The sequence below is a fragment of the Dicentrarchus labrax genome, unplaced genomic scaffold (genome assembly GCF_905237075.1).
Source record: "Dicentrarchus labrax unplaced genomic scaffold, dlabrax2021, whole genome shotgun sequence".
In the NCBI taxonomy this organism is placed as follows: domain Eukaryota; kingdom Metazoa; phylum Chordata; class Actinopteri; family Moronidae; genus Dicentrarchus; species Dicentrarchus labrax.
The window spans coordinates 29,432,872-29,457,916 of record NW_026136720.1 but is presented as its reverse complement, the minus strand read 5'-3'; the positions used below and the strand labels follow the sequence as shown (position 1 = coordinate 29,457,916).

General features: G+C 41.0%; 1 protein-coding gene across 1 annotated transcript; it reads left to right on the top strand.

The window, feature by feature from the left end:
• Positions 1-4,208: 4,208 nt before the first annotated feature.
• Positions 4,209-24,305, top strand: slc38a8a (solute carrier family 38 member 8a). Its single transcript, XM_051383266.1, has 11 exons — positions 4,209-4,298; positions 5,078-7,323; positions 11,766-11,964; positions 13,181-13,337; positions 15,637-15,741; positions 17,659-17,716; positions 19,655-19,769; positions 21,663-21,810; positions 22,193-22,395; positions 22,473-22,524; positions 23,311-24,305. Exons 2-11 carry the CDS (start codon positions 7,120-7,122, stop codon positions 23,411-23,413), a joined length of 1,344 nt encoding a protein of 447 aa, XP_051239226.1. The 5' UTR covers positions 4,209-4,298; positions 5,078-7,119; the 3' UTR covers positions 23,414-24,305.
• Positions 24,306-25,045: the final 740 nt, after the last annotated feature.

The window sequence follows — 25,045 nt, the reverse complement described above, 5'->3', positions numbered from 1 at the left end:
GGCCAACCCCAAGTGCCACCCCATTATCCCCAGCTCTTCCACTCTGCAATAGAGTGAAGATACTGCTATCATATGAAACTAGAAGACTTAACACATCCATTGGTACCAACCCTGCCATGCTAGCATGTCAGGAAGAGGGCTAAGTAATGCTCCAAAGTTAGGCTAAATTTAAACAGGGTTTTTAAAAATTAAAGAAAAAATGAATTGTCCTGGAAAATGTTGTGTTGTCCTGTAAGATTATTTCAACATTCTCCTATTTTCCTTTAGCTGAGAATAAGATAGTAAAGACTTAAGCTGCAGTAGGTAACTTTTCTGAAAAATTTTTTTTTTCATATTTGCTGAAACTACCTGACAGAAGAACCTGAGACAGATAATGTGTGAAACAATGAGGTTTCCCCTGGCTCCTCCTCGTGCTCCTAATGGCATTTGAGAAAGATGATCCCAGGTTGCTAAATACAGGCGCTTTGGAATGAGACTTAATCAACTTTCTTCAAGTCCCCAAACGAAGAGTAGTCTCATTCGAGACTCAACAGTCATCTATCTGTCTTGACTCTGATTGACAAATGTGACAAAAAGTAATGTTTATAAAAGTTACCTATAGAGTCAGTGCAGTTAATCCTATATTTGTCAGTAGGCAAAATTGTAGGCTACTATTCAGTTATTGGTGTTCAGGCAGGAACTGTTAATACAATTCATAAGAAAAAAGGGATTCAGGTTATAAATTAATAATAATGATACATTTTAGTTACATAGCTCTTGCCAAACATTGACAGAAAACTATAAAAAATAAAAATATAGCTCAATATTAAAACAGCATTAAAATAAGGAGGAAATGACAGTAAGAGAGGATAGTAGTAAAAGTAGTGTTATAAAACATACTGAAATGTTTCGATAATTACAGCAGGATGGATGGCAGTGCAAGTATTTTTAAATCAGACTTCCACTGAGAGGAACACATTACTGTTTAGCGTGGCCCCTGTCTATCACACCAGCTAAATCATCACTGAAAATGTCATGGAAATGGTGAGTAGAAAGGAGTGGGAACCCTGATTTAACCTTCTACTGCTGCAGCCTTTGTGTTACTGTGACTTGTGCCATGTTGGAAGCGATAAGTCAATGTTACTGGGTCGGTCAGTAAGGGACTTGGTGGTTCCATGACCTGTTTGAGTTCAATCTTTCTTTCTGTTTTTTTTTGAGTACTCCACCCTCTAATGGCTGGTGTTTGTATTTTTCCTTTTTGTGCTGGCAAAATGTGATCATTGGAGCAGAATCATCTGGAAACAGGATTTTTTGTTTTGAGGGCACTTTGTCTTTTCTTTATTCAACAGTGGACAGGAGAGAGGTGGCAGGACACAAAGGAAGAGCTTTCAGGAAGAGCTTGTAGTACACATGTAGTAGAATAAGACAAAGTTATTTACACAGTTATAACTGGAAATAATTGGGGATTTCTTAGTATTGTGCTTCCATCTTTATTATCATCACTGCACTGTTGGCATCACAGAGATGTGAATAAACCTGCAAAACGTTTGGCTTCAGTCACCACAAGCACTTTAGAATAAAAGGCTGGACAGTTAAGAAGTGGAGCTTAAACTTGTGTCATGAGCTAATTCCTTTTTATTCTTACTGAAGAGCATTTGATCCATTTCCTTTGCAGACATTAGAGAAGGAATAATGGCATTTGTTTCTGTGGAGTAATTCCATCTCACTCGTGGTTTTCGTATTGGTTATGGGCTGAATTCAGTGATGCAGGTTGATTTCATCAGAGGTGATGTGCGTCGGTGTGCTCGGGGGTCTGAGCTTTGGCTCCTTATCCGAGCCTAATAGGCCAGATCAGCCTGTGAATCTGTCACCCGTCCTCTTGGATGACGGCCCCGCTGGAGAACTAATCTCCCTTGGAACCTTGGGAAACTGGGAAATGACCCCGGAGCCAGCTAGCTGTGCTAACAAGATTTGGGAAAGCTGGTGGTGAGTGGAGGTCACATGCCCTCTTTCCCTCCATGGTTCCCAGATGCCAGGACTTCCTGTCGGGCCAATCAGGTCGCCTTCTCACATCCTGGACAGGCAGTTGAAAGAGACACCGTGGCGGCTCTGGGCTCAAATCTAAACCCCCACCCCCCCACCCGCCCCCCTCAGATTCATCAATTCTTCCCAGATCATATGTCCTACCAGGCTGTACCTCTCCCCATCCACCTACTGCATTAACGTCTGTGTGAGCATGAAAAGGCTGGCTAACATCAACACTCCTGCTTCCCCTCCTTCTCACTCCTTTCATCAGTCCTCCATATCTCCCATGTGCCCCCTCATAGCCAAGACTTAAACATTTCAGCCAGCGACAAACTTTTTCAAAAGGGAGCCGTGACTCGAGTTCACATGACTGAGACTTCAGACTTGACAAAATCAAAAAAGACTCGACGCATGACTCGTGACTTCACTTGGACTTTAGCCTTTTAGCTTGGAATGACTTGATATTCTGCCCAATCCCAAAGATTAAAAATTATGATATAACAAAAGTGCACAGCGAATCAACTGACATCATAGAAAGCAGCCAATGACGTATGAGCAGGAAAACCAGTACAGACCAGCATAGAGTCTGGAAAACATGCATATGACAGATAATTGTTCTTGTTTGTATCATATGAATACATTTCATTTAGCTATGAGTGCCATTAAGTGTATTTGAAACCAGTAAATGCAAACTAACAAGACAAACAAATGCCAGCAGCTCTGTGAGGCTCACAGTCGCGCTTTGAGCTAAATGCTAATGTCAGCATGCTAACATGCTCACAATGACAATGTTAACATGCTGATGTTAGCATTAGCACTAAACACAAAGTACAACTGAGGCTGATGGGAATTGCATCAGGTTTGCACATATTTGGTCATAAACCAAAATATTGCACAGATTTAAACTTTGACCTGATGATGACACCAGATGAAAAGTCAGGGGATCAAACGCAAAACAGAACATCTGTAGAAAATTTCACAGCATTCCATCCAGTGGTTTTTGAGATAGACTGAGTCTGGACTGAAGTGGTGGACCAACAACACCCAACCCTGCAGCCATTCTTGTGGCTACTTAAAAAACGTTAATTATTCTGTAGATTTAATAGACAAACTATTACTAACACAAAGACTTAGACTTCACTACTTGGCACCTGTGACCATAGACTGTGACTGAATATAGACGTAGTCTCTGTGACGTCACCCATAGGTTTCTGAAGAACCGTTGTGAAGCTCAGGGTGGTCGGCTCTGGCCGTGGCCATCTTGGCAGTCCTGTCAAAGTCGTTCACTTTAAGCCTGAATATAATTTAAATGGTTTAATTATATGAAAATGAACCCCCCGTACAGTTGACATGTATGAGAAATTTAGTTATAGAGACCAAAACAGCCTTTGTACAAGGCTGTAAACATGTTTATTTCTGCTGTAAAGCATTTTAATATGGGGCCTTATGGAGATTGACTCACTGCTAGAGACAGCCTCTAGTGGCCATTAGAGGAACTGCAGTTTTGGGCACCTCAGTGTTGGTTTCATTTGTTTGCTACAGAATTTGCTGCTTGCTTAAGACTTGCAAAAGGTCTTTTTTATCCACTGACATCTTAAGGCAGACCTGCAACACTACGCAAGGAGAGCACCCTCATTGACACTGCTCTTACTCATTATCTCAATGCTCATGTTTGAGTTTGTGGCTCACTCATATTCAAATAGAGTTGTGGGATTCATTTTCCTTACTGTTCCTTTAAATTGTGAACAGAAAGGTTATGCATGCAAATCAGCATATTTCTTCCCAATTCAGTCCATGCTCTTCCTTTCCTTCAGAAAGCTGGCCTCAGCCTACGGGGCACAATCTGTTACCCTACGACTGTACTGCAGGAAATTGATTTGTGTCGCTTTTTCATTTTCATCCATGAAATTAAAAGTCAGGAACTCAATTTCACGAGTGAAATAAAGTGACGTTGCTGTTTTTCTTTGGGTGAACTCAAACAAAAAGTGTTTAGGGCTTTTGCACCACAACAGCAATCCTGTGCGTGAAATTTACAAGTTGTCGTGCCCGTGTTACCACTGCTGGACGCTCCTCGGCTATTCAGAATTGTCCTCTCAGTTGAGTAATTCTGACTGCTTCCTGCTTACTTCTCCTTCCGGGCCAGAAGAGCTGCATAACGATGAGTCATTCTTTGTGTTGACGTCAACAGAAAGAGATGATGAAAGCTTTTAAAGTCGAGGGAAGACAGTGTGTAAAAGAAAAAAGTGTATAAAAACAACCATCTTCAATTAATCCTGCTGCAACTTTCTCTGACGGTGAGTAACAGACCAATGGAAAGGCCGTTCTGCTTGACAGACGGCCATTCATTGACCCTTCTCATAACACCTAAAGGCGAAATCTTGTTAGAAACGAGCAATGCACTGTAAATAATTTTGAGTTAATTCTGGTTCAACTTAAATGTAAGTTTATTTGCTGCCGTATAAATGTGAGTTAACTGAACTTAGGTTGAACATTTAGTTCTTATTGAGTTTTCTTAAAACTATATAAAAATGAAGGAGAGGAGTAAATCAGGAGAGTTTTAATTTTCAAACCATGTATGCTGGGAAGTCTGCTAATATGCTGATCATGTTTCTTTAGAAACTTAACTTAATAAGTTGATTGAACTCATTAATACATTCATTCAGTTCATCATTTCAAGTCAAAACACTTGAGATATCAAAAGAGAAGTTAGAGGAACTCATGTTTGTAAGTTCTGAAGTGGTGTTTAAGTTTAATTAACTTGAAATAAATTATACTTGTATATTTACATTAAGTTAGTTGAGTCCACTAAATTCCTGTATTCATTTTCAAAGTGGCCCAGCACGACCTGCCGGGTTCGGGGTTGGGCGCAGACAGAATTAATTTTAAAAAAAATATATTATAATATTTTATTAATAATGCATGCACCTCTAATTAATGACTGAATTTGTTATTTATGAATTTTGATAATAATTTACACTATATTATATGTACACGGTAGTTTACTTGAGCTTATATATAGTATATATATAAACTATTAAAATGTTTTATTTATTTGTTTATTTTTTCTTCCCAGCCTGCAGTGGAATCAGACTGCTTTCAGACACATAAAAAGGCATCAGCGATTGATCTGATCTTTTGCGCTTGTGTGAAAAGAACCATGTCCACGTGGGACTCCCTAATTCCTCGTATGTCAGACTCTCACTGGCTCTGCTGCATGTGATAGCCTGGCCAGCCGGGACGCAAGACTTTCTGGACCCACACAGACGACCCTGTGTGTGTGTCCCCACCCCACCCCTCCAACACCCTTCTCATACCTTCTTAACTCCTCCACATCCTCCTCCAGTTTTTCTCTTTCGTCTCAGATCTGTCCAATCACTCTCTTTATGTACCTTACATCCTCATCTTAGCTGTTCTCTGCTGTTTTATCCACGCTGCTCCCTCGGTTCCTGTAGCTTTCCCATTCCTGTTCCCCACATTTTCTTCCCCCTCACTTATTGACATCACCAGATTTGACAGTGAGCCGCAGGCAGCCAAACACACACCCACACACTCTGTGTCTTTGTTATATTTAAATATCTTGAGAATTTTGACAAACTACACAGCCAAAAACTATTTTAACCATTTTTAGGAGCCAATGCTGGAAGATGAGGAGAAAAGTATTTAGCAAAACCAGGCTGGCTGCAGCTATTTAACTCTTGTTTCAATAGAACATGTTATCAAGTGACTTCATGTATAATGGTCACAATTTTGTTGTTTTTTGTGGTTTGGTATCCAGGGGTTGTGAGGCTTTCTGGGTTTTAAGGGGTGTAAGAAAAAATATTTATACAGTAGGCCTATATCTAAGCATATCATTCAACTCTGTGAAGAAAAATATTATTTTAAAATGATTATAGATTATAGAATAGATTAGATATTCTTATTTCAGATATAAATAAACTTAATTTCACAGGATAAGGGCATAGTGAAGACCTGAACATAAGTTATATCTACAAAGCCTTCACTCTTGTTAAACAGCCTCGTCCTGCAAAGAAACCAGGGGCGGATCTAGAGAAATATTCATGGGGTGGCCATGGAGACTTGAATATAAATATTTGCTTGGAAAAGCTCCCAAATGAAGATACTTGCAGTCAAAAACATGATTGTGGTACATTAGTAAAGCGGTGAATAGAAATATCTGAAGGTGGCATTAGAAATCCATAAGTTGTTTTATTTCCCCAAATTTGTCCAAAAACATTTTCCAATGAACTTAAGCCTTTCACTTTTTAAATCCACCCCTGCAAAGAGCTAATAGAACAATGAGTAGGAAACACTGCATTTATCAAAAAAGAATCCTATTAAGTATATATGACTGAATAAAATAAATAAATAAACAGCTAATACAGACACAGAAGAGACAGAGAAAAGAAATCAGAAAAGATCTGCTCAGAATTCCTCCAAATTGTTTGTTTAAACAGACTTCATGCAGTTATTTGTTCTGTATTGAATATTATATGAAATATGTCACTCAGTGATACAGGGGTTCCATAAGGAGGAAGGTTGGTAACCACCGCTTTATGTGTCAGTCTTACCTGCCAAGGGATAATTAGCTTAATGCTTCTGTGCTCAAATACATAAAATAATACCATTTATGTCTGCTATTGTACAAACATAAATAACTGAGTGGGGTGAGTCCACCCATGCTGCGTTTTACTGCCATTGTTGACACATCGAGTTACTTTTAAGTTGAAACATTTTAATTCATAGAAGCTTTTATTCGTGATGGTGCACCCTGTATCTCACTGTGACACTTTCATCTTATTCGCATCAGATTTGCATTAAAAACGCAGCACAGGAGGCCCCCTGTGGTTCTCTCTGAAGAGTTTAGTTCAGTTTCCGAGCAGCACCTGAAGGCACCAACAGCCCTCAATCAACCCCCCCACCCTCCTCCTCCTCCTCCTCCTCCTCCCTCCGCCCGGCTCACCTTGCTCGGTGAGCGGCCCGTCCCCCAGAGCGCAGCACCGTTCCCGGGGAGTGGCTGGGAGCCGACGGGCAGCTCGCGTGCGTCTATGTAGGTAGCCCGTGAGCGCGTGTGCGTGCGTCAGTGTGTCCCAGCGTGAGTTTCCCGCCGGTTGAAACATGGAGGAGTTAGCCAGAGAGAGCATCAGCCTGCTGGCTTCAGCCTCTTCCAAGCCCCCGCTGGACGTTGCCGCCGGGCCTCGGCTCGGCTCCATGGGGGCCATTTTCATCATGCTGAAATCCGCCCTGGGCGCCGGGCTCCTCAACTTCCCGTGGGCCTTCGAGAGGGCCGGGGGCATCCGCAGCGCCGTTACCGTGGAGCTGGTAGGCATTTATTGTTATATTAATATATAAGATGATAGGAAGATATTTGTACTCCTAGATAGGCTCAGATAGAGTTTTCTGCATTGCTGGGCTCTGGCAGAGATCTTAAAAGTTGATGCAGCCAAAACTTTCTTTTTAAAGTAACTTTTTATGTTTATTTTCATTGGAAGTTTGTTGCAGGGGAGATGCATCTTATCTTGTGAGGGCTGAGGTCCACTGAGATCAATTAAGGAGATTGTGATCTGTTCCAGCTGACAGGAGAGACCCTGTTAGACCTGACCTCAGACCCTCTTCAGAGTCACTTCATTCTTATCAGTGTGACTTTTCTTCTGTTGCTCGCCTCCTTTCTCCAGCCTGTCACTCACTCCACTGCAATATTCAAATAATTTGGGGGATTATGATTTATTATTTAGCACTTAACCTGTATTTTCTCTTGTGCTGAAACCAGAAGTTATAGTGCGTAACCTTTTCACCACACTTGGTCGTCGCTTTGACCCTGAGAATGACTGGAGTCTCTGTTTGTGTGGAAAGTTCCCAGACTCCCCACAAATCCCAGCAGCAGTTTTTTGCTGCTGCACTGGGGGAATGGGGAAAACTCAACCAGACAATCAAATGCATGCATTGTTGTTTTCAGTTCTTTTTGTATAACTCTACAGATGAAACCACTGTGCAAGAGTGCAGTAAAAAAAATCTATAAATCATTTCTCCTGGTGTCATTGCCTGCTCTAGTTTAAAAGTGTTAAATTGATCGGCTTCTATACTGCTCCTGCCTCATCTTTGTCTCCCTGCAGACGTTGGACAATAAGGCTTGAATGTCTTTTAATGTGAATTGTCCTCTGATGTGTGATTTTTCTCTGCTTGTCGGCTGTTTAAAAAAAAAAAAAAAAAAGTGAATTATCTCTTTTACTACCAAAACTTTTAAGACAACTCTATCACAATTTAAATGTTTTTTAGTAGTTGAAGCTGCATAGAATGGTTTCTTGGCCACAAGCTGGCAGATGCACAGTATCGTGAGCTCGAACATTTGCCTAATTACATGTAGCCACTGTAGCATTTGTGTAATGTCCAATGCTCAATCAACTTTTAGCTCTTTTATGTCTTTGTAGGTAAATGTTTGGCGGGCTTGTGGCTAGCTTTGTCTGTCTACTGTTTGGTTCTGGACCAGGTTGTGTACAGTAGACTTACAGTTGTCTTTGGGTAGTTTAATGAGAGTGCTGAGACTGAACCATATAATGAAAATGTTGTAAAACCAAAACAGTTAGTGGAATGTTTTTTTTTTTTTTTGGATCAAATTTGATATAATAAATATTATGGTTAATTGACCTATATAACCTTAGCTTTTAGCTTGTGCAGATTTTAGGTATGTGAATGATTTCAAGTTATTCCAAGAAATGACAAAACAATAAACAAAAATACAGATCCACTGGCGGACCATTTCTATTGCAGAGTTCAGAGGGTTAAGAGCTTCAGAGTTGCCATACTGCCCCTTAGTTTTACACACCATGTCCTTGAGCAACCTCCTCCACACTACAGTCTTAACTCCCTGTTATCACACATTTTAGTGCTGGATTAAGTATTTTAAAATGATTTACTCAATGAGATTCCAAACAATTTGCTGATTAGCTTTATTTTGTATCCTATTAAACTGAATGTTATTATGCTATTGTAGCTCAGAAAAAATAAGCAATTTAATCCTTCACTTGGACTTTGCATTGTATTGTATTTGCATTGAAATTGCATTGTACTCTGTATATATTAAATGATTCATTAAAAAAATACAAAATGATCCAGATTAACTGATAATTAAAACACTAAATAAATGAGAAAACAGGATTAAGACACACACTCTTCTGAAATTAATCTTCTACATCTTGCTCTGCCCCGCACTGCTCAGTATCTAAAGATTAGTACTCTTTATTTATATATTTAATCAATATCAGCCCCGGCTGCCCCTTGGGCACTGTTAAAGCTCTGACATAATTTTCCTTCTATAATCTTCAAAAATGTGCCTGGCAGTGTAATTGGTGTTAAATGCTAAATGACTGATTCTAAAGTTTTGTCTTTGCTATCCAATTAGGCCACGGCTCCTCATTACACTGCAATGATTCTAAATACCTGACTGGGCACTTGACAGTAGCTTTAGAGCTTAATTGGGTCGTGGACTTTTGTAGTTTGTGTCCAATCTTTTACTCTCCCAGGTGTTTTCCCCTCAGATCTTCCAGAGACCATATTTGCATAATTGCTGTCATTAGAATGTCCATGTTATAACTCCAGACTTATAGCTGTTCACCAGCGGTCTATAGTCTCCTCCTCTCTCCAGGTTGTGTAGCTGGTTCTTGTTGTTATTGAGGAAACACTTTATCTTCCACTCCTCTCATTAGAGTTCAGTAACCCACTCCTCATTAGAGTTCAGTAACCCACTCCTCATTAGAGTTCAGTAACCCACTCCTCATTAGAGTTCAGTAACTCACTGTTTCTGTCAGCACATTAACCCACTGAAGACACTGACAGGGTTCCCACTGCGTCCTAGTTTTCCAGTCATGGAAACACCTGATTAAAATGACCAAATATCCTGGGAATTATCTATGTTGTCCTGGAAAATTAGTTTGAGCAAGTGCTGTCTGAACCCTGACTGTCATTAACCCTGATACATAGCGAGGATGGAGGGGTACCCTATCCGGGCTGTGAAGGCGAGTGCTTGGCCTATCTCTAAGGCGTTCAAACATTTTAACTGGAAAGTTTAGGACGCTCACAAATGACCTCCTCTTCCCTTTGATGTTATGTCATAGCAGCTGTAGAAAATACAGGCCAGAATGGGATAATATGGTGAAGTTAGCCTTGTCAGTTCTGTCCCAGGCCTCCAGCATACAGAGCAAGCATATGTGAGGAGGACACATGGCTACATAAAGGAGGTAAACTGTATATTCATTGTTTGATTTTATATCCCCAAAGGGAGGCCTTTCAATAGTTCCTCTCCTTATTAGTATTAGTTTTCCTTTTTCACATCATCTTTTCATTAAATAGGCTTGTTCTATGGCTTTACAGACTCAAAATGACACACAACCATCCAGGTATTCAGTAGTATTTGTGTCGTTTGTGTTGTTAAAGCTGCCGTAGGTAACTTTTATAAAATTAACCTTTTCTCATATTTTCAGAAGTTTTCACTACATCCTGACAGTAGAACATGAGACAGATAATCTGTGAAAAAATCAGGTTCCTGAAATAATCTGGCTCCTCCTAGTGCCTCCTAATGATATTTAGAAGAATCCACTGGGCCCGAATGAAAACAACCAATCACAGATGAGAAAAATAGTCGATTGTTGAGTCTTATTCCCAGGGACCCAAAGCATCAGTATTTTTGGCGCCCTGGAACTGAGACTTAAACAATCGACTATTTTTCTCATATCTTCAGGCCTCCAACCCAAAGCAACTTAATATCTTTCTCGGCTCTGATTGTTTTCATTTAGCCCCGGTAGATTCTTTCAAATCCCATTAGTAGCACCAGGAGGAGCCAGATTATTTCAGGAACCTGATTTTTTTTTTTCACATATTATCTGTCTCATGTACTACTGTCAGGATTTAGTGAAAGTTTCTACTGCAGCTTTAATCAGAAATGGATACCTTACATTTAAATAAGCAATAACAAAAATATGTGTAGACCAGACCAGGCTGCTGAAAATGTACAAAATGAATGTGAAAACATTACAGGCACACAAATAATTACTATTATTGAGGGCAGTGATTCTCAACATAGGGGTCAGGACCTGCAACAGGGTCACAAGATAATTTCTGGAGGTCGCCAAATGGTTGCAGAAAATAAAATAACATATTGTGGCAAGCAGCACGGAATGACAGACAGGAGCAGCTCTCACCCCCTTTAATGACATTCAACACAGGGGACAAGAACCCTATGTACTGCATACTCTTTTGTTAACAGGCTCAGTTATTATTGTGCTTTTAGGCCCAAAGCAGACATAATGACTCTGAAGGTGTCATTATTTCAATAAATCAGAAAGCATGAATTAGTTGTTCTGTCTGTGGGCAAAGCAATGGTCTTCCTGTTTCATATTGCACATGGTTGTCTCTATATGACCTGAATAAATAAACAAGACCATCAGCAAGAACACTGGCCTTTTCTTTATAGTTATTCTTAATGCCTGCCACTGGGTCGGATTCCCCTTAAAATCAATGAAACAAGGTAGCAGAAGCACTACTGCTTTTGTCCACAGGGGCCGCCAGAATCAACACAAAAAGCAAGTTCCTTGTGAGCTTAGTGTGTTTATATATCGGTATCTCTGTATGTATATGCTGATAAGTGACAAGAAATGCCAAAGCAGAGGTAATGTAGGAAATCGTGTCATATAAAGATATGATGTCCTGCCTGAAAATGTTTCATCTGTACCTCCTGAGTTCCATTATTCGGCTTCCCTTTATCCACCCAGGTCTCCCTCGTGTTCCTGGTCAGTGGTCTGGTCATCCTGGGCTACTCTTCGTCCATCAGTGGCCAGTGCACTTACCAGGCGGTGGTGAAGGAGGTGTGCGGGCCGGCCATCGGTCAGCTGTGTGAGATCTGCTTTGTCTTCAACCTCTTCATGATCTCTGTGGCCTTCCTGGTTATAGTGGATGACCAGCTGGAGAAGTGTGAGTCGGCCTTGACACAAAGTACTGATTTGTATTTTTTTATTTATTTAAAAAAAAAAAAACCTTTTTTATCATTATTATTTTTTTGTAAATAAGCTGTTTGGATTTGAACAGACCTGCTTTGCAAAATGACCTGTTGTGGAATCCATTAACTGTTGATGCCAGATCACAGCCCAGGTCGTTGGGGGGGGCAACATAATGTGGCTATGACCACCAATGCTCTGTCTCCTCTCAGTTAAAGGGCAGATTAATGATAGTTCACACTCATTAAACAACCACTAATTTGTTGTCCAATATTCCCATTGCCCTAAGCCCCGCCCCTGTTTGCTCTGTGCTCAATAACAAGCTATCTTGTTAGCTGGCTAGTTATTTGCTAGCTCACGACTGATGTGTGTTAGGTTGCTGGGTAGCTAATGTTTTGCTAACATTGCTAATTCTGTGTCTTAATTTAAATACTTCCATACTTACACTAACTTTTATGTACATAAGTGTGTTCACACTGTCAAGTGTGGCAAAATGCAGTGCCAGTGCAAGTGTGGAACGCTGGACATTTCTCATAGTCAGTGGTCACCAGCGGATGGACCACCTGAACATACTAGTACAGGAGGAGTACACAACGTTTAGACAGTGTAACTTCCCCTCACATGAAACAGAGGGGACACACGGGTGATAAAAAGTGGAAGCAGGTACATTTTTTTTAATGAATGAAGAACTCCAGTGAAAAATAAGCTAATATTGATGCTAATGCTCTGTCCAGTTGTAAATCGCTGTAGAAGAAGAAGGTGATGCGGTAAAATGTCATTTCCGGTAAGTGCGCAATGGCCGTGCTCAATTTGGGACATCACTATCCTGCTGAAATTGCTGCGTAGTGTGCAAATTGTACTAAAAAAAAAGTACAGTAATGGAAGAATAAAATTTGAGACACTGCATTAGTTCAGATGTTCGCTTTGTATGCTTTTATTTTTTTTAACCATCTTCAAAATGTGGTTGTCTTGACACGGAGAGCCTCGCACACAGCATATCTGAGTACAGGACGGGAAAAGGTTGGCCGAGGCTTCCTCAACTGTTATCGGAGTAACTGATGGAGGGCCTTTTTTTCATCATCGGGAAGTTAGCATTCTCATGGTCCTTATCTTTAGGACAGATAGGCCTACAGCTTGCATTCAGACTCATTTTCTGTGCTTCCTCATGTCTGTGTGTTCTTGTTTGTTGAAAGTGTGTGGCTCCCTGTATGAGGTGGTGACCGGTTTGCCGGAGTCAGAGATGCCGTACCACTTCTACACAGACCAGCGCTTCGCCCTGGTGCTGCTCTGCGTTCTCCTCATCCTGCCGATGTCCATCCCAAAAGAGATCAGCATTCAGAAATACATCAGGTCAGGTGTCACATATGGGAGTGCATGCGTGCACATGCAGTTATTTGTCCAAACATGTATAAGACAAATATACAAATCTGCTTGGAACAATAACCAGTCTGTTTTTTCCACATGAAATTAAATTTTCTGCATTAAAACCTTTTTATATATGCATCTACTCCTTCTACATGATCAAATATTTAGGGCACTGATTGGGAAATTTTGGGTCGATACTGATGTTTAAAATAGCAATTTGTCCAATAGCTCATGTTTTTTTTTGTCATTTATTCACTTTTGTGGTACAAAGATAGGCCTCTCTGCCTTGTTGCAGCTCAGTCTATGACTATTCTCATCCAAGATGTGAGACACAGACATTCACTGTCCATGCTCGTGAAAAGAGCACATCAGTATTTGTGTGCAATTCTTCACAGTGCTGGAAAACTGAGGTGATTTTATTTTATTTTTTTCCCCTCCAATATTCAGGTTGGAAACCAAGAGAAATGCATTTTTGAGTGGACAACTACCGGCCAGATTTACCATAAAATGCAGTGTTCATGGCTGATTCCTAATCATTTTTAGCTTTTTATGTAGCTTCACCATCAGCTCTAAAGCTTTTCTTTACCAACAAGGTAACTCATTAACTAATGGGCAGATTTCAACAAAATGTAAATAAAAAGTGTATGTATATTCATGGAAATGCATATACATGAAACACATGCACATTTATGCTCCCTTAGGGTGAACCCTATTCAATCTGGATGCTCCATTAAGTTAACTCTTGTACCACCTACATGCCAGAATGAACAAGATACTGTATATCAGACAGATTAGCATTAAAGAGCAGCTCTACACAAGCTGAAAACTTTTTAAAAGGTTTTTGCTAAGCTTCAGTGGTTAAACGTCTCATGCAGAAGTGTACTCTAGGGCAGTGGTTCCCAGACTTTTCCTTAAGGTACCCCTTTCTATTATTGAGTAAACTGACTAAGTGGCATATTTTCAGTTCTTTGCCGTGCCCCTATTCTGTCAGATTCTTCATAAGTTTATATCTTAAATAATAATCTAGACTTAACAAACCTAACATATAGGACTACTGTATAATGTTTTCATAGTCTTTAGTCCTTAAAATGAAGAAGGCCTTGCGACTCTGTGTGAAACTCTGGCGACCTCTAGTGGGTGTTGGGACCCACACGTTGGGAGCCACTGCTCTAGGGTGTGTCGGTGCTCCATGATGGCGCTGTTAGGTGTGTAGAGATGCAACAAAGGTCATTTCTGACTTTTCCCCTCAGTACTTTTAAGGCTCTACATGAAATAAAATATCTTGCCCTATGTTGTTTCCTCTTTGGATGTTCATTACAGCGTACAGTCACTTATTTCTTATATTTTGTATGCAACCTGGTTTTAGGTTTTCTCTAGTGCTGTCAAACGATTAAAATATTTAACCGCATTAATGTCATGGTTAACTCGCAATTAATCACACATTTTTATCTATTCTAAATGTCCCTTGATTTCTTTTTGTCCCATTATTTTTTCTCATTGTAATACTCATATAAAAGTGGATCGGCTTGCTTTGTGCAAATGTTGTTTTTATTGAATAATCATCCATTGTCGCCTGGCTTTGACGAGGGGGCAGATAATTTGCATCAGCTGTGTGTTTGGCCATCAAGTGGTATTTCAGACTGGACGTGCTGCGATGATAGCTCATTTCACAACAACAAAACACACAGATCACTTTGGTCTTGTCAATGGAACCATTTGGCAACTTTTTAAAAGTAAACTTTCCATTCAGAATATTACTGGCATCCATTTCGGCGTCTCGCGCTCGCCATTCACTCAAAACATAACGTCTACTGCTCTTAAACAAGTGTGTGTGGCGTGCCTGTTGTTTTGTTTCCGGTCTAGCTAGATCCGGTGTGGTGTTGTAGTTTTTCTAACATTACTAGTTGTTGCAACAGCATGTGAAAAAAACTACAAAGTGTGCTAGGCCAAAAAGAACGTTAATCTCATGATAAAAAAATTGACGCCGTTAAAATGGGTTTGCGTTAACACCGTTAATAATGCGTTTAACTGACAGCACTAGTTTTCTCACAATGTCTTTGTTCTTTTTAACACAGATTTGACCTCCTTTGTACACACACACACACACACACACACACACACACACACACACACACACACACACACACACACACACACACACACACACACACACACAAAATAAATGACCCTTGTGGTCAGTCTCCAGTTATCCACTCATCCACTGCACTTTTCAGCGATTGTCTGATTTCTGTCTGAACCAGGTGTTTTGTCTCCGTCCTCTCAGTGTTCTGGGCACTCTGGCTGCGACCTACCTGACCATTGCCATCATCATCAAATACCACAGCACGTCGACTGTTATGGTTCACATCACCCCTCTGTACAGCAGTGGGTACGTATATATGTGTGTGTGTGTGTGTGTGTGTGGGAGGGGACAAATGATGGGATCCAGGGCTCCAAACAATCTATTTGCTCCACTGGTCACAATAAACTCAAGTGTTGGGAGTAGATGTGTCAAGTTGCAGACAAAGTAGAGTGCAATGTTGTAAAATGGGCCCTAAAATATGTAAAAGTAGATGAAGGCTGATTGCGAAACATTAATACAAAAAAGGGACTATATATATTTTTATTGCTTTTATTGCTCCGTTTTCATAAAAGCAGGTGAGCCTCGTGTGGAGGAGGCTTGTTGTTAGTGAGGCTGTGGAAACGATCGGAACTGGTACACAATGCTTTATTGCTCTGTGTTTGTAAAATATCCGGGTGACTCTTCTCTCTTTCTTTCTCTGTGTCTAAATGGGTCGCTGGACATTAATATGGGTGACCCGCCAAAGTAAAGTTTTATGTGGCAGACACTGCATTGTTAATATTTTAGCACAAAGGTTCTAAATAAACGGAGATATATGAGTAAGTGAGTTTTTATTCATTTATTTTTTTTATTTGTTGAGTATATATTTCAAAATGTCATATGAAATGGGCCTTTCCATGTGTTAATTTTATATAAACAATTTATTCATTGAATTTACAGAATGTGCTGTATCATATCATATCATTATGAACATATTGCACAGCCCTAGCTCAACATTTTGCACAGGAAACTACATTTAATTTTTCTTATAGTTTTATCAAAGTTATTGCTATTGCCTTTATATTGACTTTATTTATGAAAATGTAAAAGTTGGTGGGTGTGGAAAAAAAATTGTAAATACTTTTGTGCTCCCCTCACATGGGAGAAAAAAAATACATGGGTTCCACTGAGAAACTTTTGCATAGGGGAGAAATGATCCCTGTCTCTTATGGGGCTCTGTACTTATGTTATAGTAAGTTCTTCATTTTGTTTTAATTATATTGTATAATTGTACAAAAGTAGTTTGTACCATGGAGGGACAAAGTGTGCATGGATTAAATGAAATGAAAAGTTTTGAAAGAGGAGTGCAGTGTAGTTAGTGCTACGTAGTCCTCCTGTTTGCAGCGTTTATTTGAGGACATTTTGGGAGCTCCACGCATTTCCTTTCTTGCAGAGAGTTAGATGACAATCCACTCTTGATGCAAAGCTAAGCTAACCGTCTGCTGGCTGTAGCTCCATATTTAATAAACAGATATGAGAGGGGTATTGATCTTCTCATTTAATTCTCAGCAAGAAAGCAAACTGCATTTCCCCAAATGTCGAAGTATTTGTTTTGGTTGCTTGTGATGACAGCAGAGCCTGCAGCTGTCAAAATTCTATTTCAAAATAATTGTCTGAATATATGCTCTGCAGTCTGTATTTACTGTTGTCTGCATGACTGAAGTGAGGTGTATAATCTGCCTTCAAACTTTGGAAATGAGGAAAAACAGAAAATAATTTTAACAAATTGCTAAATAGTAGTTTTAGTTTTTTTTTTTTTTTTTTTTTTTAAAGTAAAGTTTGGTCTTTGAGGCTGTCTTACTATGTTATAAATAAACTTACTGTCCGGAGCAAGTTCATGTAATGAGGTTGTTTCCAGGAAATATGACATGTCATGAGTCTTATCCATAAATCTGCGTTGAATCCGGGCCACCAGGACAGACAAAGTGGATCAAACTGCTCTGCTCGCACCTCTCCTTGAACCCCTCTGTCACTGTTCGACACTCTGTCTGGCTCGCTGACTTACCCCGGCTGCTCCTGTCAGCTGTGTGCCTGTGATTGACAGATGAACTCCATGGCGAAGTGTATCTAAATGCCACGGCATTATGAACGGTGCCCCAATAATAGCTGATTTCTTCTTCATCTTCTTGTGGCATTTGTGAACCCCAGAAAATGACTCTTGTGTCTCCTCCTGTCTGTGTGCAGGATCAGCTCCTGGGCCTCCATGTTCAGCGTCATCCCAACCATCTGCTTCGGTTTCCAAGTGAGTACAACAATTTTGAAATGTATTCATGCAAGACCCTCTGAGACTTGGTTAACATGTGTTTAGAGCATCATGCTGTGGAAAGGCTGGAGGCCAGTGAGTGTGCAGCTGTGTGTGAAAAGGGTTATGTATGTATGCACGCTTCAGGAGGGGAAAGCTGTGCGGTTCTGGCTGCAAAATTGCAAAGACGTGCATGGGAATACATTGAAGAGTGATTACATAGCAAGTACTTAACATATGTTTCTCACAGATAGTATCTAACCTTGCAGATAGTTTTACAGTATTTATCCGGGTCTGTTTGACATTTCTGCCTTCAGCTAAAACATTTTTTCTTTTCTTTTTTGTCTTTTACAAAACAATGAAAAGTTGCATTTTAAAAACAAATCACTTTCCAGAAACGACGAAGCAGGCTAGTGGACTATGCTAAGCTAAGCTAATTGCCTGCTGACTGTGTGTTAATCGATTGTCTCATCTAACCGTTGACAAGAAGCAAGTAAAGTCAGTCTGTTTAATTTAAACATGGGCCAAATAAATTACACAGCAGATGGAGGAAGCTTCTACTGGAACTATTTTCTGCAGAAGAAATAACCCACATGAAGTCTTTGGATTATTCTACAGTAACAGAGTATCAGATATTGTTGTGCTGTGAGCACCACCAATGAAATTCCATTCACTTCCACTGTGTCGATGAGGAGGCAGACATTTCAGAGACGGATCTCAAAACCTGGACTCTACCTGTCAAATACAGGTTGATTTTTAAGGTTCTTTTATTTGTTTTTAAAGCCATACGTGCGCAGACACCCCTGTACTTTTATTTTATATTGTTCTTACAGGTTCTGTCTCTGTTTTTACATTTGTGCACATATTTGTTATTGGCTTATATTTATATATGTATGTTTTTTATTTTATTGTCTTTTATTGGTGTATGCCTTGCAACTGAATTTGTTCAGCACTTTCAACTCTGGTTGTTTTTAATGTGCTATTTAAATAAACTTGATTTGAAAACCAGACTGAACCCACCTGTATGGGCATTGCTAGGGGTCAATGAGAGAATGATTTTTGGAATCCGGCTTAATCTGGTGCTAAAGCATATATAAGTTGCAGACATTGAAGTGATGCAGAGTGGGGTCTCTCTCAATAATCGTTAGGACCTGGACTTTCTCAGAAGAGTGTTTCAGTGTAGTGTAAAGGTCAGCAGGCTGGCGCAGCCTGGGGGCCGCTGTGGTCCGCAGGAACCCAGCAGAGTTCGCTTTTTATATTTAATATCAGCAACGGGGAAAAAGATCATTCTGTCAATCTAAAGCAGGAAGGACTGATGTGTAACTTCCCAAGTTGCCAAGGTAACCCCTGAGGGATGCTGGCGGGATCTAATAATAAAAGGAGGGGGAAAGTGTGAAAGGACTGATGCATGTCCCCTCACGCCAACACACACACACAGACTCACTCCCTCAGGGTGAGTGATTGCACTGCAAAGGGTTGAAAAGAGAGCTGATGAGATCCTGAGAGGAGTGGAGGAGTGGAGGAGGGGAAGGCAGGAAAAGGGGAAGTGAGATTTAAAAGCGGGCGGTGGCAGCTGGGATCAAGCGGGGACAAGAGTCTGTATCCTGACCTCTGTGATGGTTTACCTCGCTCCATTGTGCCGCGCCGAGCCCACAGCCTTCATTTAATTCCCTATCTCATCTCAGTTCATCACACCGGCGGAGAGATCAGAGATAATAAGACCTTTTGGATCCTCACCCGGCACAGACAGATGAGAAAAAATCCAAGGCTGGTGGCTAGATAGGCACACAATCCATCTGAGCACAACCTGCTTTATCTGTCAGTGCATCTGTAGTTTCTGCTCTCCTTTAACCACAGAGGAGGAACTCGTACCTAGAGTCAGCTGCTGTACTGATCAGTTGGAATTAAGTCTTCATTCTCTTTGTGTGTTTGTTGCAGTGCCACGAGGCGTCCATCGCCATCTACAGCAGCATGGAGAACCAGCGGCTCTCTCATTGGGTCTTCATCTCTGTGGTCTCCATGATCTTCTGTCTCATCATCTACTCCCTCACAGGTTTCTGCCCCTCCCTTCCATTCATTCATTCCCAATGATTATTATTATAAGACACCCAGTTTCTTTCCATGCGTTTCCAGTATACAGTCAGCACCAGAAAAGTGTGGTATGGAGCAGTCTGTTCCAGAGGAATAATTGGACCACTTTTTCAATTTACAGCTGTGAGTCATAGCAGGGTGAAGTGAGAAACATACTTTGGAGGCTTCTAGGTTGTAAAATGACACTTGAAAGCAGTTACGTCATTATGTCCTCATGAACAAGATTTTCAGCTGCTCTAGGAATGGCAGTGCCTGTCGGTCCACTGCTTCTATCCCAACTCAAATATCTCAACACGTATGGGATGGATTGTGGTGACATATCCTACAGTTATTCAGGGTCTCCAGTACGGATGTTCCTGGAAACTCATTTGGCCATTGATTAAACAGAAATTTAAATTTTGACTAGTCTGAAAGTAATTAAACAGTCAAAATGCACCACAGTGAAAGACTATAAATACACACACTGCACACATACAACCAGGCTTCACAAGTTACTGTTTCTTTCCTCAGTATATCCTGTTACACACATTTGACACAGGGCAATGTTACATTATCTGCATTTACGTGTCGGTAAACACAATGGGATACTACTGAAATTGGCAACATATGGACAATAACTTTCTGCAGGACAGTGCCGTGAATGATTAGAAAGCAAACAGACGCTGTTTGTGTAATTAGAGAGAGAGAGAGAGAGGGAGAGAGAGAGGTCACTCTCATGGCTGATTGATCGTTGTGGGATAACCAGGTATACGATGCCTTTTGAATTTCTTCCCCTGCTGGATGGGTTCACTTTGTGAATGACAAAAACTAGATGACGGCATCTGTGATTACGTTAGCGAACTGCCAGTCAGTGTATACAGCAAGGCTGACAACTCTTTTATAATGTGACTGCTAGTTGCTCAGTGCTTAATCTCATCCTAACTGACCATACTCTGGGTATCTTTTTTTCAACTCCAGTCCACCATCTTCCCCCTGAATAGAGCCATCTCCAAGCTGTGTGGGGTTAGATGGCAGAGAGTGAAATCAGCTGCTAGAATCCTATAGCAGACAGCAGTAACCTATAACTACAACTTCTAAAGTGGGACAAACAGGACTCTTAAAACCAGCGGTGGCATTAGTGCCGCGACGAGGGGCCGCAGCCCCAGCTAGTGGCGTAAAGACGCAATGAACCAGTGTTATACATTAAAAATATAATAATTAGTTTAATCGACTAATATTTCTGGTGTTGACTAGCGAGATTAGCAACGTGTAACCGACTAGTCGACTAATCACGCATATCCCTAGTCTCCAGACAGTGACTTTGCTGATCCCCTGACATTTCCTCTGTCCGTTACATTTCTCAACTTAATGTTATGTCCGCCTCCTCGTGTAACCCGCAGTTATCTCTTGAAAACAATACGCCTGGTTTGCAGGAGGTGCATGTATGCTTACCACACATTTATATTTTATAAGTGCCATTTCATGTATGGTTGGGGGAAAGCATACGCATGTCGAAAACAATAGGAAAACAACTGTTTTGCTCTGCGACACATTTCTAGTGCCTGCTTAGTGTTGTTATAGCACACATTGAGACATTTTCAAGATTCTCAACTTCTTCATGGAGCATTTCTTCCTGTTACACCTATAAGTCATGTTCTATGAATCAAACTGCATGTTTTAGGCATACTGCTCCACTGTACAAAATCCATTTAACTTAATACCCAAACAATAAAAAGAGTCATGTCTGTTGATTGTCATCGCCATGCCCCTATGTTGTCACTTTGTGAGAGGAAATGTCAGTTTTTCCAATTTGCATCAGATACACTCCATTTGCTGCTACAGAAAATGAAACGCCATCCTCTTTTCTCTGTTGCAGGGGTTTATGGGTTCCTGACATTTGGAAAGGACGTGAAGGCCGACATTCTGATGTCGTACACCGGCGATGACATTCTGATGCTCATCGCCAGGCTGCTGTTTGGAGTCTCCATCATTACCATCTATCCCATCATCCTGCTGCTGGTCAGGTCAGGGACACGGCCTCAGTTAATTTATATCACTTCAGTTAAACCTTAGAATAAGACTCAATCTGTCTCAATGTTTCGCTGATTAAAGGACCAGTGTGTCGGATTTAGTGGCATCTAGTGGTGCAGTTGTGGATTGCAATGCCCTCGCTTCACCCTCCCAAGTACGAAGGAGAAACTATGGTGGCTATGAAAAATTCAAATATTTTATTCCTTTTCTGACAATAGATCATCCTAAATGTTACACACTGGACCTTTTTAAATCATCTGAAATATTAAGATGAAGTTTTATTTACATTTGACCTGATGTGGATGTGGATTTAATAAATATGGCTGGCTGCATAAGGACTGTCTTTAGCCACACTAATTGATCAAAACCCCTCAGATCAGTGATCCAGGACCCCCTGCTCAGATGGCGGCGGAGGCGTGATGGCGTGGCGACGCTGGAGTTCGAGAGCCGCAGCCGCTACGTGCTGACAGTCCTGTGGATAACAGTGACGCTACTAATCGCCATGTTTGTACCCGACATCAGCAAGGTCGTCAGCGTCATCGGCGGGATCAGCGCCTTCTTCATCTTCATCTTCCCAGGTAGCACTCTGGCTACAGATCCAGTCTGTTATTTTGAATGAGCTGCAAGCCTTAAACACTGTGATGTGTTTGAACAGGACTCTGTCTGATGTTTGCCATGCAGTCTGAGCCAGTGTCCTGGAAGACCAGGTGAGAAAAAAAACTTAATTTAAATGTAAATTTTTAGTAAATGAACCCCAAAGAAATACTCAAGAGATGAAAATGAATGCTGTAAAGTAAGTTGTACTGCCTGAGTGGGCGTTTATTCTCCCTTCCAGAAACCTTCAACATGTAGAGCTTTGTTCCAACACAAAGTTTGAAATGGGTTCTTCTAAACTCTCAGTAAAATGTTTTTGTGGTGGAGGTGGAGCTGTCTGAGGACACTAAAATGATGTGCAGTCACCATGACATTTCCTCACACTGTGCTTTGGTCAATGCAGTGCATGCTCAGGTCAGATTGACATTGTTTTTACGGAGCACATTTATGCTCCCGCAGTGATGAACCCTTTTAGGTTTGAATGGCCCCATGATGACTGTAATTATAAGTCATTTTCCACTGCTGGTGAGCCTCTACAAACAACAAAATCATCAGTAAATTCTGTGTGCCGTTTTGGTGACAGTGTGGTTCCGTGGTTAGCAACGTGCAGTTTAGGTTAAAGCTGCAGTAGGTAACTTTTGTAAAAATAAAACTTGTCATATCTGCTGAAACCATATCCTGACAGTTGTAAAAAATGTAATAGATATAGAGATATAGTAAACGAATATAGACTGAATAAAAAAGGGCTCAAGTTGCCTGCAGCTAACTGGGTGCAGGGGACGCCCACAGTGACAGACTCTTAATGTCTGGGGACCAGAGGGATGCATTGCAACCACTAATACACGTTTGCAACATGTTCTTCAGATGTCACACCTCTCTTTGTACCTTCTCCTCCCCAGAGTCGTCCTCACAGTTTGGGGCGTGGTGACCTTGCTCTGCGGAGCTTTCATCTTCGGCCAGAGCACCACCATCGCCATCATGCAGGTCCTCGGAAAGATCTGACCGTCCCTCCCTCCCCCGCTGATCCAGGGGCTTTTCATGGAGACCGTAGCGGTGACTAGATCTTAACTCCCCCTCTCCCTTTCCTGAAAGAGCTGACATTGAACTATGGCCGCCACAGACTATTTAAAAATGGACCCCTGAACCGATCAAGAGGCCCCTCGCAACTCGCAACATGTGGCCTTAAACCACAAAGAGACAAAACGCCGTACAAACCCCTCCCTCGTTCGGCGTCGAGGTACGTTACTTTCATAGGGGTTAACTGTTCTCAAAGCACATCGGGGTTAACTGTTCTCAAAGCACATGGTGAGGAGCAGACACTCGCTGAGATTATCTGATTGAAATTGTATTTCTGCAGTTTGTTGTATGTAGTTGATCTACAAGTGCAGATCAATGTTAACCTGCAGTCTGTGGGTAAGATGAAGAGCCTTAAACCGATGGTGGGTGGGGTGTTTTTAACAATTTAGTGTTCAAGAAAATGAAACGTTATTTCATTTTCTTGAACACTAATTTCACTTTAACGGTGGCCACGATATGCAGTTATCAGTAGTGTAACATGAAAAACAGGCTGTGCCAATATGAAACTAAAACTTTTAAGATGCCAAACATGGTGCGTTCAGTCAGTTACAGTCTGCATGTTCCCAGGAGAATATGCGATAAAGGAGGCCTGATTGGGAATAAGACCTGTTGGTATCCACTGTAGAGCTATAGAAGACTGAGTTGACAGGTTGCTTCAGGGAGCCACGAGGGATGGGGAGGATGTTTCTATACATGTATATGTGTAAAAAGAGCTGCATTTCTGTTATTTGAAAAAAAATATGTAATGATATGTTAAGTAGTAATGTTAATAGTGAATGAAAAGAAAGAAATTGAATAAAATAATTTTTATATGAAACCTTTTTTGTTTTAACATGTAGCTATTTTTAGTATAGTGGAAAATGAGGTATCTTCTTTTCGCCGTGGCCAACCCATTATCCTTCCCTTTTCCACTGGCACTGTCTTTCAGAGGCTGTAGTGGGCTCTGTTTTAAAGCTAGAGTGAAGATCCTGATACCATATGAAACTAGAAGACCTAACGCATCCGTTGGCCATGCCATGATAGCGAAAAAAAACAATCAGACTCAAGAAAGAGAGTTGATTGTTGAGTCTCAGGTAGTCAAATATCGATGCTGGGAATGAGACTCAACAATCAGCTATCTTTAAAGGCCATCGGACGTCGTCAGACAGTCGGGCGTGGTCGGTGACTCGAGTCAGTTGGCGTCGGCGTTCATTTTGGCCGATTCGACCTCAATGACCAATCTGATTGGTGGAGTGCTAGCCCTTGACTAGCGAATCAGTGAGTGCACGAGAAAACCGGAAGTGACGATGGTAAACGTGCTACGCCAACGCCAGTATCTTGTTGTTGTTATTATTAGCCATCGCATTTTCCGCTCAGCAAGTAATGACAATAATGATCCTTCTTGACTACTATCAACACTCTCTGATGAAAACAATGACTGACGACAGTTTACTAGGTCTAGAGTGATCTGTCATTTCCGGTTTTCATTTTATTTGGGCGACAACACAGATTAGCGCCGCCTGCTGTTATGGGGATGTATTACGCCTTGCGTACACGCAGAACGTACACTCCACTCTG